The sequence below is a fragment of the Lissotriton helveticus genome, chromosome 3_1 (assembly GCF_964261635.1).
Source record: "Lissotriton helveticus chromosome 3_1, aLisHel1.1, whole genome shotgun sequence".
NCBI classification, from domain to species: domain Eukaryota; kingdom Metazoa; phylum Chordata; class Amphibia; order Caudata; family Salamandridae; genus Lissotriton; species Lissotriton helveticus.
The window spans coordinates 439324190-439342973 of NC_136061.1; the positions used below are offsets into that span (position 1 = coordinate 439324190).

Consider the following 18784-nt stretch of genomic DNA (forward strand, 5'->3'; position numbering starts at 1 on the left):
TTATGGTCTGCAGTCCTAAAAACAAATATTAAATTATATCACATCAGACTCCAGTATGCATGTTAAAACATCTCAGTGATCCTCTTCCGCTAACCTACCCAAACATATCCACAAATATCACAAATACCAGGCCCACTGGCCATTCCTGAAACCAAATCAGTGACAAATACAGTAGTCTCAGACTGGGCTTCATTAGTACTGACCTGCTCCTTTCATTAATAAAAACATACCTTCTTCATGCTCAGAAGTGAGTAAGGGAGACACCAGGGTTGGAGTTTTTTAATCTGACCTGTATGCCAGGCATAAATTTAGGCATTTTAGTGTTTGACTGCGAAATGATGAAAAATCAGCATGACCTGGAATGATCAAGTTAAAAAACGATGCGTGTTTTCTGAATCTGGGGACTTTTCTGCTAACATCTCCACATGCTGCACGCAGGTGGCAAAAATGAGCGATGGGCCATTGAGGGTTGCTGAGCAGAGAGGTCAGGAGAGGTTTGAGGACAGGTAGGCACAGGGCCTTGTAATCCCCAAACCATTTGCCTTCATCCCTCATGTTTTGCTAATGTTGTGTCATGGTGGTTTTGCACACATTTACCATATACCACTGTTAAACTGTGCTTAAGTGCTTGTTCTCTCTTTCCTTTCAACATGATAAAAGTGGCTTAGTAACAATTGCCACATTTAATTTACTTATACGTCGCTAGTAAACTACTAGTGTAGGTAATCAGACACTGAAAATTAAATGCCACCAGTGGGCATGCAGCGCTTGCTGTGCCAACCACTTAAGTAGCCCTCTAAAATATGTCTATTTGCAGCATAAGTGGGCAGTTTTAAACTGCTAATTGACCTGGCAATATAAATCACTTGCAAGTCAGGAAACTCGCTTTTTAATGGTCCTGGGCATCTTTTAAATATATATACTATCGCAGGAGTACAGGAACAACAAACTAAGAGACTGTTGGCTACTACCATTCATGTTCTGTAGCAACTCATTCTATTTTCTTAGCACATGATAGATGCTCAAGCACATTTTAGACCCAAGAGAGCATGTTGCACTACGAAAATTGTACTAAATGTTGGATGACGTTGCTCACATAATTATGCACAATTCAGAGTAATTTTGCTGTGATTACGAGTAACTATGCTAGAGAGAATTACATCAGTTACGCCCACACCTACTTTTCAATACATATAAGTCACCCCTAGAATAAGCCCTAAACAACCCACTGGGCAGGGTGCATTGTATTTAAAAAGTTGGAAATGTACTTTTAAGCTTTACATGTCCTGGTAGTGAAAATCTCACAAATTCATATTTAACTACTGTGAGGGCTGCCTCTCTCATGGGGTAATATTGGGTTACCTTATTACAATTAACAAATGATAACTATGGCACGCAATGCTCAGAAGATTATAGGTATTTGTCATAAACTTTAAAAAAAACTGAGCAATCATTGAAGAAGGGAGTTATTCTGCAATTACTAAGTCGCCCTGATCTGAGATGGTACACAGTAGGAAACGGAGATGCATTTGAAAAAGAAATACTTAAAAAAAAAAAGCTTGGTTAAGAGTTGGCAGTGCTCACCACTCAAAATATTTTTTTTATATTCACAAAGGGGAAGGAATCCCTATTGCAAATGGATTACCACCTCCTTTGAGACATCAGTAACTTATCAATAGTTTGGCCCTGGGCCATCAGACAAAATACTGCAAAGCATTCTTCCTATCTAGGACACACGGATTTCCTTTTTGGGACTGCCCAGAAAGACCTGGCAGTTCTGAATAGGAAAACATATAAATTACCCCCACCACCACGGCCAACATACCAGCATGTGAGGGGCATTTTTTGAGGTTTTTCAAAAACAACATTTTTGATGTGTGCTGAACACAGTGCCTGCTCAGCAAAGCTTCAGTGCCTTCAGAGGAGTGGCCATGGCATGGTCCCAGCGGCGGGTCTCCCTACAGCACATGGGGGCATAGTAGCAAGAACCTCGTTAAAATTATCGGCGATTCAGTGGCAGGAAATGCGTTCTAGAATTCCAAGAGAAGCCCTGGTTAGATGTCCTGCACATCTAACCTGGGCTTCTATTGGAATTCTAGAACGCATATTAGCAAGCCCATTATCGCGGTTTTAGCGGCAGTTTCCTGCCGCTAAAACGGCAATAACTTCAACAAGGTTTTTGCTAATATCCCCATAGTTCTCCAGTAGGCAGATAGAGCTCTAGAAATATGGCAGGCTTAAATCCACCAGAGTAGCAGACTACAACGCTTTGTTGCCCTGGCAAACTGAGTACAGCCCACCAAACTTTAACGCCTTAAACGGGGCGATTTTTTCGCCGCGGTGCGGGCGTTCAAAAGGGTGGGTGCGGCTTCATCGGCCGCTGGCCGACAGCAGCACTAGGGAGGTAGTGCTTCCGTCGGCCAATGGCCGACGGGAGCACGCAAGGAGTTAATAAGCTCCTTAGTCATTTAAAGAACAGAATTCATAAAATGGGTTTTATTGCTGAAAGACCACATGCAGTGCAGCCTGTTGTGTTCTGACAAACCTGAAAACTAGGTGTGTAAGCTTTCTGTCTTCTCGAATAGCATCGAACAAATGAAAAGGTAACATTTCTAGGGCTTACCGTACGAACACCACAGTCACACTCTTCTCCAGCCTCTACGTAGCCATTTCCACATTCCGTCATCTCAAATAACTAAAAGGTGCAACAATACAGAAAAAGAGATTCTGTGTTTAAATAATTTGTAAATAGGAAGATATAGCCAATAAAACTTTCAAATTATAAATGCTCAACAATTACAATTGGGCAGAGCAATAGGGTAAAAATCTTCTTAGGACACTTTATGAAGCTGTAAAATTATGATTTCTTTTGCCCATTTACTCTTTTATGGAAATTTTGTAAAACTTATCTTGCAATTCTCTTCTAAAACATTATTTTTTATAGTTATTTTGGTTGAGTCAAATATTCTATTAAGGAGAAAAGTCAACTGAATTTAAATTTTCATTAATATTCATAACAAACCGTACCATCAACACTTCATTTTAAAATACCCTACAAACTAAAATACTTTGGCAGTTCAAGCTACGAGAGAGCCAACTTTGTGAAAATAGCACTTATGACTTGTATAAGCACTTGCTTGTTAATAGTAACATTTAGCAGATTTCTATTACCCACAAGACGTAATTTTCCAGTAATAAATTCTAAAATACCTAAGAATATTTGTGAAATGTTAGTCAAATTTCATTAAATTTGGAGAAGCGAAATTGGACAACTTCAAACACCTTTGTTTCAAAAGGAAATGCGCCCATTGTTATACTATCCAGTATCACAGCACAGCTTAATTTTATGCAAAGTCTCAGTTTTATGAACTGTAAAGAGGCCTTGTGTTTTTTAAGGAACATCTGCCTACCTGTAAATGAAAAAATCGTATCACGAGGCTGCCCACGATGTAGGATTCCTGAGTGCTGAGTCAGTGGTACTACATACAATGTAAAATGTACTTAAAGATTGCGTAGCATGGTAAATCTGGGGTATTAGAATCGGAAGGAGTAGCTAAATATCAAAACCAGCAAACCGTCATTGTTTTTGTCGAAGAATGCATTTGTAGCAGACATAAAAGAAAAGAAAGCTGTGCACACAATTTGGAATTCTGTGGGAATGCATCCAAAACAATAGATAACAGTATAGAAAGCCTGGCAGTCTATCAGCTCACCTTCTCCAAGTGTAATTTTCCTTTTCACACAGATATAATTCAAGCTGGTCAGCAGGACATTATATAATCTTAAATGGACTATAACCCAATTTAAATGGACTGTTCTGCAGATAAGTGCAATTGTATAGATTTTATTTAAACCTCCAAGTTTCTGCCCATTAGGTAGAGGCATCTGGAATTTAAAGGAACATAAATGTTCCACTTGACCCTAATCTAGACAGACAATCTGTGAGAACATACAAATACATATCTGGCCATTATTAGAGATACATATGGGCTTTATCAAGGCTTCTTTAAAGAGTAGCTCGCAAGCTAATAATAGCCACCCATCTACCTAAAAGTAGCTCTCCTGTGTGCTTGGTTGAATTAATATGTGTATATCAATAAATAAAAGCATGTATTAGAAATGGAAATGTGTGTCTTTTCAGAACTCGTAACCCAATATTTGGAGACAAATTGTTTAATTTCCAAAATATATATAAAGCTGATAATTACGTGATAAGTTAGGGAGGAAAGGAAGGTTTTATTAATAATAATATGGCCTTGTCACCAGGACCACTACAGTTATAGCTGGTTTGTATCACCTTGGAATTGCTCGCATTTTCTACTTTAATGCTAACAATATTGCCTGATGAACTGAGGAGATCACTGATGGTAATCTTGTATGAGGTGGCCACTAATATGATCTTGTTAGTAACCGTCGCCATTACAACACTAATGATATTAGTACCTCGTGTGATTTCCATTGAACAACAGTAGCTACTATTACAGAAACGGTTGGAGACCCCTGCACTATATGTGCAACAGAGAGATCAATAGCAGTCTAAAATACATTTTGTGTGCTTCTCTGGTTACCATCTAAGTCCCAACGTGTAGATAGTGATTTTAATTAGCAATGAACTTGCAACATATGCGTATTCCTATCAAAGTCTGTTACCACATACATCAAACTAGTGTTTAATGAGCTGAACGACATTAATGTATTGCACGTATTAGACTGTGTAATCTCTAGGGCTTTGTTGATGTAAAATAAATGTATTGCTGAAAAACCTAAAAATGGAGAAGTAATTGCTAAATTGGAATTCAACAGTCTACAATATCTCTAGGCTTTATTTTGAAAATCCAGGTCATCACAATAGCTAAAACAAAGCCACAAGCAGAAACCTGATTTAATAAAATTCGAACAGAAGATCAGAGATCTGGAGATCCGTGCTGCCAAGGAGCAAAACTAGAGAATGGGTTACGTAATGTTATTCAAATGCCAACGAGCTTAAATATTTTAGGAATATATTACAGATTAAGAGCGTCGAAATAGTTAGATATTTTATTGGGCATGTTCTCTTTTCTCATCCTATCCAGTCATATATTCTCTGGGCCTTGGATGAATCTTGGGGGCACACTGTGCATCAAGGGAGTAAAATTAAATGGCTTGATATCACATAGCATGACATATGTAAACATTGATGATATATTCTATAGTTGCCAGACTGCCCAACAATTTCTTCAGTGCTCGATTGTGGTACAAGGATGGAAGGGTGAGCTGCATGGACAACAGAGTAAAGTACACGCAAGAACAGTATTAGGATCCATATGCAGAGTGAAAAAGATGAGTCTTCAGATTTCAGTTGAATTTCAGGAAGCCAGATCTGAAACAGAGATGCAGTGGAAAAGAGTTCCGAATGCAGCAGCCTCTGTAATGTCTGTTACATAAAGTAACGTAGCATATCATAATATACTATATTATAGCTCAACATAATTCTCTCTTTTGCCAAAAATAAAGATATTAAAGATAAAGAAAATGCATATTCCTTTCTTAAACAGTGTCTGCTTACTATAGTAAATGTTGTGTGTTAATGAATGCGCATGTGGAACTCCTTGCTTGGAGATCAATGAAGACTTCACTCCGTGGCCTAGATGTCGAAGGACGGTTCTCAGTAATCAGTGTTCTAACTAGACAGAAACTGTTCAACCGAATACCTCTTTTGCCCCTAGTAAATGCGAGATACCTTAATTGCTGTACTGTATTTACTGTTTGGCCTTTTTGAAGAGTAGAGTTTTTTTTTATAGAAAAATCCTGAAAATAAACAAGAATCATTTTCAGAGACGATCCTGCTCTTGGACTCTGGACAATGACATGATGGAGTCAAGCTACAGACAGATACATTTTCAGCAGATGTTTAGAGTTTATTTCTTTCAAACAGGCTGCATAGGCTGCAGTTGGGATCGCTACTTCAGTAGGTTCATGAATCCCCATGAGGTGTAAATGTAATCACCATAATCCATTCTTCAGATGCTTGTCTTTCAGTGCATTATTTTCATTTCATATGTCCAAGCGAGCTTTGGAAGTTAATTGATTTTATCATCCACTCTTGAACTGTGTTTAAAAATTGAAAGTTCAACAGAGCGGACCAAGATGCTTTAGGTTTTGATACAACATTCAGAATGATTATTAACAGTTGCATAATAGATTAGCTATGTCTTGAAGATGAGCCATTCTCAGAAACTTTGCTTTGCTTTGGGAAGCCTTCACATCTTCTACCAAATTGAGAGATATAGATTTTTTTTTTTTTTTTAAATCTTTCTATTTAACATACATCGGTTCAGAAAAAGCATTACAGAGTAATCAAAGCATCTGAGCCCTGCAATGACAGAGAAGAAATGTTGATACATCATTACATAGAAAAGGAATGTTATGGGGAAAGTGAATCATCATGTTCAATACAACGAGGCGGCAAACATATTTCTCCCCGGTATGTATTCCAAAGGTCCCAAACACTGGACCATTTTTTGGGGCAGCCGCTGGCTAAGTACACCATCTTCTCCCTAGTTTTTGACAGAGTGCTTGGAGGGGCCTGTTAGTGTGTATCGATTAGGTCATAACTATAGTGCTCTGCCATAGCTCCCTCCAGGGAGGAGCCATCTATCCACGGCATAGCCAGGGTCGTCGGGCGGCCATAGGTGCCATGATTAACGGCTGCCAGGTGAGCTGCCCAGTAGTATTTCTTAATGTTGGTAAGGCTGAGGCCCCCATCATACCAGTTGAGGGTCAGCTTATTGAGGCCCTCTATTTCTTTAAAGTAGTGTGCAGGGACAGGGTCTAGGGTTTTCTGTAGGGCGTAAAGGAATCTGGGCAATTACATCATTTTAAACAGGGCCGCCCTTCCCAATAGAGAGAGAGGGAGTGATTTCCAATGGGCGATGTCCCTTCTAAGCCTATGCAGGGGTGGGAGAAGATTTCGGGCATATCGGAATCAGGCATCAAGGGAGATAAAGATTCACCAAATACTTGAAACCATCAGTGGTAATCTGTATTGGACAGTTCCTCAGCAGGATGGGCGGGTCTCCGTGAATAACATATAGAAGGTATTTGTTCCAGTTGACAGTAAAACCGGAAAATCTGCCAAATATAGCGAGGATGTCTAGCACCTTCCTGGGGGAGGCCAAGTAGAGAAAAATATCATCCGCATAGAGTGAGATGCGGTCTTCCCAATCAGCGGACCATCTCAACCCTCGTATCATTGGGTCTCTGCGGATCCAGGCCAATAGTACTTCCAGAGCGAGGGCAAAGAGGAGCGGCAAAAGCGGGCATCCCTGTTGGGTTCCCCGACTGAGATGGAAGGTGGCTGACAGTTTATTGTTGACCTCTACTTGGGCGAAGGGTTCACTGTACAAAAGGCAAATCCATTGAATATACTTCGAGCCGAAGCCCATCTTAGTCAATACCACCCAAAGATAAGGCCATTCAATGGTGTCAAAGGCCATGGTTGCATCTAAAGATACGATCACCGCTGGCTCTTTGATGGTATGCACTCTACTCTCCACTCCATGTACCCTGCGTAAGTTCAGGGCCGTGTTTCTGTGGGGCATTAAGCCGGATTGACCTGGGTGGACCAGAGTGTTGACTACTTTAACCAGTCGGGTCGCTAAATGTTTGGCCAGCATTTTGGGCTCAGCATTTAGAAGGGAAATGTGCCTGTACGAGGCACAGTCAGTCCTGGGTTTGCCTTCCTTATGTATTGTAACTATGGTGGTGATCCTCTGTTCCCTGGGCAGGGTGCCGCTCTCCCTAAAGTCCTCAAACATAGAATTCAAATATGGTGCCAATTTGTCCGGTCGAAGTTTGTATAACTCAATTGGAAGCCCATTGGGGCCAAGTGCTTTTCTGGAGTTTAGGGATCGAATCGATAAAGCTATCCCATCCGTTGTCAAGTCACTATCCATATATGTACGGTCTACTGCTGTAAGTTGGGGGACGCTAATGTCCCGTAGTAAGTCCTGGGAGTCCTCTTCAGTGTGTGGGGAGACAGTTGTGTAGACAGTACAAAAATAGTTGGCGAATCTATCCACTATTTCCTGCGGCTCTGTGAGTGAGGAGCCTCCATCATATTTAAGTTCCAGAACCAGCCTGCTAGCCCATTCCTGTTTAGCCAGCAACACTATAAGCTTCCCTGCCTTGTCTCCCAGGTCATAGATCCGACCCATTTGCTCCCTACTCATAGCCTTGGCCCTATCCGTCACTAAGGCCTTGTAATCATGTTGTTTCAAGTTCAGCAAATGGAGCTTCTCTGGCGTCACTCCAGACTCCAGGTCGCCCTCTGAACTGTGTATTTCAGCCTTGATATCTAAGACTTCTTTGTGTTTCTCTTTCTTTTATCTAGCGACCAAAGACAGGGCCTGACCACGAATCACAGTCTTAAACGCCTCCCATAGGGACTGCGATGAGGACATAGACCCCTCATTGTCCAAAAAGTAGTTATGTATGATTTTGATAAGGTTTTTGCAGATTTTCGGATCTCGGCGATACCAGCGGTTGATGGGAGCTAGCCTCCCCACTGTATTCTGGTTAAGAACTATAGGGTGTACAGTCATAATATCGAGTCAATTATTTCGACTGGACAGAATATCGAGTAAAAAATATAGAATGGACATAATATCGACTAGACATAATATAGACAACAAAAATATCGACTAGAGAAAATTAATATCGAATAGAATGGACATAATATCGAATCAAAAATATAGAATGGACATAATATCGACTAGACATAATATAGACAACAAAAATATCGAATTTAAGGTAAGTTAATAATAATTTTTATTTTTTGTGTAATATAAGTCTGTAGCGGGTTGTGGGTTTATAGGGGAATAGGGTGGGAAGTAATTTAATTCTAATTAATTAAATATGTTAATTTATTTATTGATATATATTTAGAATTAATTGTTAATTAATTATTAATTGGTAAATAATTAAAATATAATTGGTAATTAATTATAATTGATTAATTGATAAATATTTTAATTTTAGTAATTTATTTTCTGTAGCGGGTTGTGGGTTTATAGGGGAATAGGGTGGGAAGTAATTTAATTATAATTAATTAAATATGTTAATTTATTTATTGATAATAATTTAGAATTAATTGTTAATTAATTATTAATTGGTAATTAAATAAAATATAATTGGTAATTAATTATAATTGATTAATTGATAAATATTTTAATTTTAGTAATTTATTTTCTGTAGCGGGTTGTGGGTTTATAGGGGAATAGGGTGGGAAGTAATTTAATTATAATTAATTAAATATGTTAATTTATTTATTGATATTTTTAAAAAATTAATTGTTAATTAATTATTAATTGGTAATTAATTAAAATATTATTGGTAATTAATTATAATTGATTAATTGATAAATATTTTAATTTTAGGGTTCAGGGTCAGTTGTCAGTTTTTGGGTAAAGGGGTATTTTTAGGGTTCAGGGTCAGTTTTCAGTTTTTGGGTAAAGGGGTATTTTTAGGGTTCAGGGTCAGTTTTCAGTTTTTGGGGTAAAGGGGTATTTTTAGGGTTCAGGGTCAGTTTTCAGTTTGTAGGTAAAGGGGTATTTTTAGGGTTCAGGGTCAGTTTTCAGTTTTTGGGTAAAGGGGTATTTTTAGGGTTCAGGGTCAGTTTTCAGTTTTTGGGTAAAGGGGTATTTTTAGGGTTCAGGGTCAGTTTTCAGTTTTTGGGTAAAGGGGTATTTTTAGGGTTCAGGGTCAGTTTTCAGTTTTTGGGGTAAAGGGGTATTTTTAGGGTTCAGGGTCAGTTTTCAGTTTTTGGGGTAAAGGGGTATTTTTAGGGTTCAGGGTCAGTTTTCAGTTTGTAGGTAAAGGGGTATTTTTAGGGTTCAGGGTCAGTTTTCAGTTTTTGGGTAAAGGGGTATTTTTAGGGTTCAGGGTCAGTTTTCAGTTTTTGGGGTAAAGGGGTATTTTTAGGGTTCAGGGTCAGTTTTCAGTTTGTAGGTAAAGGGGTATTTTTAGGGTTCAGGGTCAGTTTTCAGTTTTTGGGTAAAGGGGTATTTTTAGGGTTCAGGGTCAGTTTTCAGTTTTTGGGGTAAAGGGGTATTTTTAGGGTTCAGGGTCAGTTTTCAGTTTGTAGGTAAAGGGGTATTTTTAGGGTTCAGGGTCAGTTTTCAGTTTTTGGGTAAAGGGGTATTTTTAGGGTTCAGGGTCAGTTTTCAGTTTTCGGGTAAAGGGGTATTTTTAGGGTTCAGGGTCAGTTTTCAGTTTATGGGTAAAGGGGTATTTTTAGGGTTCAGGGTCAGTTTTGGGTTTTTGGGGTACAGGGGTACTTTGTAAAAATAAAGTAAAATTACATTTAAATTACATTTATTTAATACAATTAAATTATATTAAATTATATTATAATATTTTTTATTAATTTATATTCAAAAAATTATTATATACTTACCAATACTTATGTTGTAATGGTATGCGTTGTAAAGGTATATGCGTTGTAAAATCTTGCGTTGTAAATGTATGCGTTGTAAAAGTTTTTGCGTTGTAAAAGTTTTGTTGTAATGGTAGGCGTTGTAAAAGTATGCGTTGTAACGTCATACATCCCTGGAGTGGGAATAGTAATTTTAACCTCTACGCTATCCAGCGCTTTCCCTACTGTTGCACCCACTGGAGTGGGAGTAGTAAATTTTACCTCTACGCTATCCAACACTTTTGCTAATGTTGAACTCACTATAGTTGTAACAATAAATTTTAAACATTTTCTAAAATGTTATATATGTTTATTTAATAATATGTTTAAATATATATATATATATATATATATATATATATATATATATATATATATGTGTGTGTGTGTAATTTTTGGTGATATAATTTTTTTAATTATATAAATTATTTATTAAAATTATATTTTTTTAATAATTATTTCTAAGTTTATATTAAATATATTTATTACTATATTAGTTTTAACTTACTTTTAAGACATTTTAAAAAATCGATATTTTGACAGTCTATATTTTTGTAAGTCGATATTTTGGAGTCGATATTTTGGTACTTACCTGTTTGAAGATAGGGAGTCGATATTTTGTCAATCGATATTTTTGACTCGATATTTGTGTATCTCGATATTTGTGTCGTCGATATTATGTCAGTGATCCGAACTATAGGTATCCATACCGGCGAGTGGTCAGAGATACCCCTCACTAAGTGTTTAATTTCATATATGTAGGAGACTTGTGCTGCAGGGACTAGGCAGTAGTCTAGGCGGGAAAGACTTTGGTGAGCCACCAAGTGAAAGGTGTATTGTGCTTGATCTGGATGATACGTTCTACACCCATCCACTAACCCCATGGCGTCAAGAAAGTCAGGTAGCCAGCGTGAGGAAGGCCCCACCTCCCGAGGAGGGTATCAGTCCAGTGAACCCAAAACCACAGCATTAAAGTCACCCCCAAGGATTATTAAGCCGTCTGGAATGGTGAGTAGGACAGATCCCATGTCTTTTAAGGTGGTATTCTGGAGTCCTGCTGGTACGTATATAGACATAAGTGTAATGAGACGTCCCTCCCACATGCCCGACACCCCAATGTACCTGCTCTGATCATCCGTCCAATTGGCGTTCACAGCAAGTGGAAATTAATTCTTAATCATGATACCCATGCTTGCGAACCAAGTGTGAATCCCACATGTGCCACCATCTTATAACCCCATCTGTGCATAGCCTTACATAAGTTTCCGATTAGGTGTGTCTTTTGTAGTAGAACAACTTCTGGGGCCTGCCAGTTAATGTATTGAAGCACCAAACTGCACTTGATTTTGTCCCCACAACCATTAACATTCCATTTCAGTAACTTTAGAATCTTGTATCCCTGTATAGCCATTGGTTAGAACAAAGATATCAACATCCTCTGACATATGAACATTAGCAAATACCAATGTAAGAAACTTGACAAGGTATGAACATCAACCCCCAACCCAAAAAAAAACCACCCTGCTGCCCTGCACTCTGGGCATGGAACTGCCCATATAAAACTCTGCAGAGTGCCTGTCACCCTGTATCTGAACTACACATAGAAAGTGTAGGGACGTGACATACCGCATCCCTGTGCCCCCAGATATAGATTTTAATGCTAGATCCTTCCAATGGTATGCCAACACTTTATTTTAAATTCATTGGTTCATTATTTTTTACAGAAAATTACAATGATTCTAATTAGCAAAAAGTATGCAGTGCCACATCCATACTTCCATGAGCCATGTTGGTTTTGTTTTTCCTTTGGGCTCCTTGACTTTATACCTGGCATTAATCTCTTTATGAAGAGCAAGTTTAGCCATGGTAAATTAACTTTTTATTTTCTTTCTACAAGCATTATTTTGACTTTAGTGCTGCCTGTTGGGGATGCTATCATGCAAATATTACTCTGAGTGGAGGAGGCTGCCATTAAACTTGGAGTACTGTGTCCGGAAACTCTCATTGCTCGGTACTGCAGTTAAGGTTGCTTTACACTGAAAATGAAATTAAGGGAATGGCCAAAGAAAATTAAATAAACAATCAGGTACCGTATGCATAGAGATATTGCCATAAACAGTTGGACAACGCTTATCTTGTATAGATTTGTCTGTCATATGTGACTACTTACAATAGCTACACGGGGACTGAGCTGTCTGTCAGTCCCCATGTCTTGAAGAGCTGCTTCTACAGACTAGTTCAAGTGCTTAATAAAAGAACTTTACACTCCATTCCGACGTCAAAGTCAAATTGGGTTAATTGATTTAAACTGATTTCCTTTTTAAATCTCCTTCCATTGCCGTTCAGATGGAGCTGCATTGTACAGAGAAATTTCAAGAGAAACCTCCTGCCTCATGATAAATTGTTTTTTTTAGCCATGGCTAAAATGTTAGGCTGGGTTTTCGCATACTGACATTATGCACAGTAGCCTTCACAGAGTTCTGAGTTTTGACAGGCTAGTCTCCTATGGCCTATGGGTTTCAGTGAGCTCTTAATACCTCAAAATATCTATGGCAACGGTATGATGTTTAGTCCAGAGAAAGATGGTACACTGCACAGGGGCCTCCTATACCTAGGTGCATGTGTAGACTCTTGTCTTGACCAGTCCTGTGTAGGCACTGCCTTTGCATCGGCTGCCCCAGAAGAGATATAGGTTTCCTTGCTTGGGAGTGAAGTGGTTTTACTTATATTAAGTGTACCCATCTGCCAACTTATTAAATAAGAGCATTCATACCTTCCCACTATCAAATATGCGGAGTTGTCTGCTCTTGGGTTAAAGAGAAAGAGCTTTCCAGAAGGTCTAGGACATGTATATTTATGTTCCAACGTCATAAAATGCATGCAGTGAGAACCGGGCATTCAAGATTCTGGTCAGTATTACCTATATTGTCTCTCTTGGCTAGATTAACTAATTTAATATTGTAATGCAATGTATTGTAAGAAAAAAATAAGGTACCCAAGGGAAACCACAGCCGTGGGGCAGAGAGTCTGGAAGGACTAAGTGTGGTAGGTTTGTAGCAGAATCACCCATGTCTACAGCTGCAATAATCTCTGGCATTAAATATTATTTTTGAAGGAATATTCTTCGCTGAGGGGGTACTGGCAGTATCAGGTACAGATGTTGTCATGGAGATGGGCTTTGCCTTTACACTGTGTTAAGTTAGCATGAGCTTATTAGAAGTTTAAACTCCATTTTCCCTCTCTGCTGCTTCTGCACACGGCACACAATATTATAAATGTTTAGAATCTTTTTCTGATTTGAAATATTATGCTGCCATGGATGCTGTATATTTTTAGAGTCTGCTAATTACGGTGATTTATATTCTTACCAACATTTTGGCAATCATTACCTCCATAAAGCTAATACAAGGAGGAACACTGTTAATTATACACAATGGGAACATTGTCCAGCTCCTGTACAAGGCAGTTCTGCTTCCTTTTTGAAAAGGTTCACTTATTTTGCCGATTTTAATCAGTCAAATCCCAATGCATTTTATTTTAAGATGACCGAAAAGTCCATATCCAAGGTTAGACTTACTGACACAAAAGTATTGTATTCGAAGTCCTTTCTAGACCAGTTAGCTGTTGGGGGCTACGAGTTGGGGAAGGATACCATTGACCTTAAATCTGTTTGGGGTTCTAAAAGCTGGCAAGTGCAAGGCACTGAGGCTTTGCACCGTGCATGCCTCATCCCAAACCATATGTTGTTCTTGAATTCTACGATTTCACAGACAACATGCTTTGGATTGGCTACTACTAAAAAATTGAATGCTCCTTCTTTTCCTGACTTAGAAGAATATTCCGGTTGGGATAATGCTACTAAATTTTCGATCAGAGAGTTAAAAACTCTGTTGCTGAATTCTTACTTTAACATACCCAGTTTGGTTCTCTAGGGTTGGTTGCTCTGGCACAGAAGTGCGGATTCTTGCCAGCATCATTTTCTGGGTTTGGCTCAAGGCTTTACACAGGTCAGGGTGGATCTGCGTTTTGAAAATGGCCATTCGGTGACTACCTATTCTGTAGGCAAATTATATCAGATTTGGCTCAAACATTCCACTTTGGCATCAGTTAAGCTACATTTATCTAAACTGACTGATGATGTTGATCTGAATGATTTTATAAAGGGCCCGGCTAATGGTAGATCTAAAAGATGGATATATGCTATTTACAACGAAGTCTGGAAAACGTCCCAGATTGAGGCGGCTACCCGCATTAGAGCTATAGATCAGGCTAATTTAGAGAAAGTACTAGCAGTTGTGGATGATAGCATAAACACGCTCTCTTCCCGCATTTACACGTTAGACAATATTGTATCATCTGTTGTTGATATTTTGCAGGATGAAGTGTCTGTTTTATACCATGGTCAAAATCAATTGCCTTCTATTATGCAGTTTGCATGGACCTTGCAGACCTTGAAGGCAGGGAAAGTACCCTGGCATTGCATGAACACGTCATCATTATTTGCCCCATTTAATTTGACCTACAAGCAGCGTTTGCTGTCAATGAAAGATGCATCCTTTTCTATGTTACACATTGAGAGGGTGGAGCCTTTACCGTTTTCGGTAGCTGAGGCCAAATCAGCAACGTGGCTTATACACGGGTTAATAACTCTCCCGCTTCCTTTGTTCAAGTTCGAGGGGTGTATGAAGTACTTTGCAATTGGTAGATATGAACCTCTTGGAAGTGCTTATCTCCATGAAGCTTGGTCGCTTCCATTTACCTATAGGTGCCTTAGGGAGGGTAAGGAAGTTTATTTGAATGGTGAAAATTGCACTGAAACACCAGATCACTCATTGATGTGTAGACGTATGCAATTAAATGTCTCTTGTAACCAGAATGAGACGAATTTAGCCTGTATTTTGAAAGGTACATCTGTGCCTGCTATCGTACCCACATTCACATTACTGGCAAACGGGAGTTATTTACTTTTAAATAATGAAGATTGTTGTGGGTTAGTAGCGGGAATTGCTTATGTCGTTACCGTCAGTGAGCGTGTGGTTTGTTGTAAGAATGTACTGTATCCTCCTCCGCATGGGAAGCTTGATGTTTCCATCTGGCCCACGATTCCGACCTTGAGTTCAATAAGATGAGTCGCATAACAGCTCTATTGTCCCAGAAAGAAGTTGTCCTCACATCTGCTCGTGAGACATTCGTCCTTCACGTGGCAAACACCCGCACAGAGGTGCATGATTTATTAAATACTGTTTTGCCCTTGCATTTCGGTGAGTTAATTCACACTATCTTCAATGCATCCTCCACCACAGGGCTGGCACACTTTTTAAAGTTGTAAGCAGTGGCCTTGTGATTTCTTTTCAAACTATATTTGGTGTGTTCCCGGCATTTTTTCATTCAATTTTTTCCAGCCTGTTTGGTAGATTTCCCTTACTGCTGGCTCCAGCTGCAGCATTCTTTTACTGTTTTGTTTATTTCAAAATGGATGCACGTCCTGTGTTACGAGAAGAGCTGACACGGCTGGTGCTGCTTCGCAACCGAATGCTTGAGTACTATGGAGCGCTCCCTCTTGCTACTTTGAGTGCGGTTTATGGATTATCGTTTCGATTTCCCTACTTTGCATGCGTTCAGCCTGTCTTTCATTGCCTGAGTTGCGATTTCGACTGGGCCTTGGATTTGTGTCTCTGCAATACGGTTGAAGGTGCCAGATCCCGTAGTCAGGTCACAGCAGCTCTGCAATGATGTTGCACAATTTTTTCAATCTAAAATTGTGGACATATACTCAGCGTTAGAGCTACAGAGGTCGTCACTATCCACCTCTCCGTGTCTACCGATACCACCGCTAACACCATCCGAGGAGGTGTTCTTAGGGTGTCTGTCCACTTTCCCACCCCTTTCCCTCCAGGAACTTGAAGTCCTTTTGATCAAGACGAGGTCTGGGTCTCCCTTAGACCCTTGCCCCCTGAAACTCCTTAAACAATGTAAGGAGACTCTTCTGCCTCCGCTATTAGAGATCATGAACAGGGCAATGAGGGATGGGACTTTCCCCCTACAATGGAAAAGAGCGGTGGTTAAGCCACTTCTAAAAAATCCCACATTAGATCCGGGGGTTCTCAAAAACTTTCGCCCCATTTCGCTGCTCCCAGCCCCTGCAAAGATGCTGGAAACACATCTTAACCAGCATCTTGCAGCCTTTCTGGAAACCTCTGGCCTTTTGGATCACTCGCAGCATGGATTTCGGAGAGGGCATAGTACGGAGTCGGCCCTTACCATTGTGCTTGACAACATCCGCACTAGAGTTGATAAGGGCCAGACTACCCTCCTTATCCTGTTAGATCTTAAGGCTGCGTTTGATACTCTGTCTCCCTCGGTGTTAACATCTCGACTGAGGGAGATAGGGGTTGAGGGGCCCGCACTCAGTTTGCTGGCCTCTTTCCTGGGCCAGAGTGAACAGAGAGTTAAGCTGGGGGAGTTCCTATCTCCATCCCTTCCTGTGCAGTGTGGGGTCCCCCAGGGGTTGGCATTAAGTCCGACCCTTTTTAACATCTATGTGACCCCACTTGCCAGGCTTATTAGATCATATGGGATGGAGGTAATCTCATATGCCGACGACACACAGATATTGATGTCTCTCGCCCAACCTGTCCTCTCTGCTGCCTCCAATTTTAGACACTGTATGGAGGCAGTTGCTCGATGGATGATTTGCAATTCATTGAAGCTCAATGGCGAGAAGACAGAAATTCTGGTGTTTGGAGGAAAGGAGGACATTTGGTCGGCGGAATGGTGGCCTACATCCCTGGGCGTGTGTCTGACTCCCACTGCCCTGGCCAGGAACTTAGGAGTCATGATTGACCCTACCCTGGGGATGGGTCAGCAAGTCAACAGGACTATCTCCACATGCTGGGGCATAATAAACATCCTGCGGAAGATTAAACACTACCTGTCACCACATGCTAGAAAGCAAACGGTAATAGCACTAATAGGCTCAAGACTTGACTATTGTAATGCTTTATATCTAGGCATAAACAAGGGTCTGTTAATACGACTTCAAATGGTGCAGAACGCTGCCGCCAAGTTTGTATTGGATCTTCCTAAGCGGGCTTCAGCCTCTGCTGCAAGAAAGACACTGCACTGGCTTCCGATTGAGGCCAGGATCTCCTTCAAGTCCCTGTGTTTGATCTATGGGGCTTTGGCTACAAACAGATCTGGAGGCCTAGGGGACCTGTTGGTTCCTTATACCCCTTCCAGAACTCTGTGCTCCGCCAATAAATCCCCACTATCAGTCCCCCGAGTGCGTAGAGCCAAGTGGGGTGGCAGAGCCTTTTCGAGTTTAGCTCCAAAGCTGTGGAACATCCTGCCGGCTGAAATTAAATCCTCACCCTCAATGCAAGTTTTTAGGAGGGCCCTCAAAACGTGGCTATTTGCCAAAGCCTACCCTTAGCTCTGGACTTGCCTTTTATGATTCCTTTTTGGTTAGGCGCCTTGATGCCTTCGGGCTTAGTAGCGCATTTATAAATTTCATTTCATTCATTCATTCATTCGGTGTCTCCCGATGTGGATTATAATCAGCTTATGAGCCCCTTAGTTGCTCATTAATTGCTTTGTTCTGACGGAGGGATTATGGCCTTTGCAGCGATGCATGGAGTTCTGGGTCGTTGGGATGTATTCGCAGCTGCGCAAGATTTCTTGGCACACAGCTTCATTGAAAACCCACCGAGTTGTCCTCTGATGGTGCTAGAGGCTCCGGTAATTGAGGAACATGTATGTTCTTTCCCTTTGTTAAATAGGATTGCTGAAATATTTTCAGATGAGAACGGTGACTTCCTTTTGGAGGCTGTTTCTGCATATTTTGCATATTCATTGTTTGGATGAGATGTCTTCTCGCTTCTCTCTTCCATGACCGTGGTCATTTATTGAACATCGAATAATTTTTTTTTTTGAGCCTCTAAAAAATGTTTCTCTGGCCCAGACCTATTGACTTCATTATGCCCAATATCTACATTTATTGATTTTTGGACTATGATCGGACTATAAGATTTTGTTTTAAAGATTTTTTTTCCTTGTGCAAATTTGAGACTGGTTCTGACTGTCGTTCTTGAACTCTGCTTTCCAAAATTTGCCCCTTATCTTAGCTAATCTTATCCGTGCTCAGATCAAGGGAGGGTGTCATGGAGATGGGCTTTGCCTTTGCACTGTGTTAAGTTAGCATGAGCTTAGAAGTTTAAACGCCATTTTTCCTCTCTGCTGCTTGTGGACACGGCACACAATATTATAAATGTTTAGAGTCTAACAGAATATCTTGCTTCACACGAGAATAATATGTTTTTCTATAGTATCAGC

At 40.1% G+C, this 18784-nt stretch overlaps 1 protein-coding gene across 1 annotated transcript in view; it reads right to left on the reverse strand.

The window, feature by feature from the left end:
• ADAM23 (ADAM metallopeptidase domain 23) overlaps nucleotides 1-18784 on the reverse strand; it is a 748300-nt gene that overhangs the window by 110761 nt on the left and 618755 nt on the right. The window contains exon 16 of the mRNA XM_078680301.1: nucleotides 2624-2695. Within this exon, the coding sequence (XP_078536427.1) occupies nucleotides 2624-2695 (72 nt within the window). The remainder of the gene's footprint in view (nucleotides 1-2623; nucleotides 2696-18784) is intronic.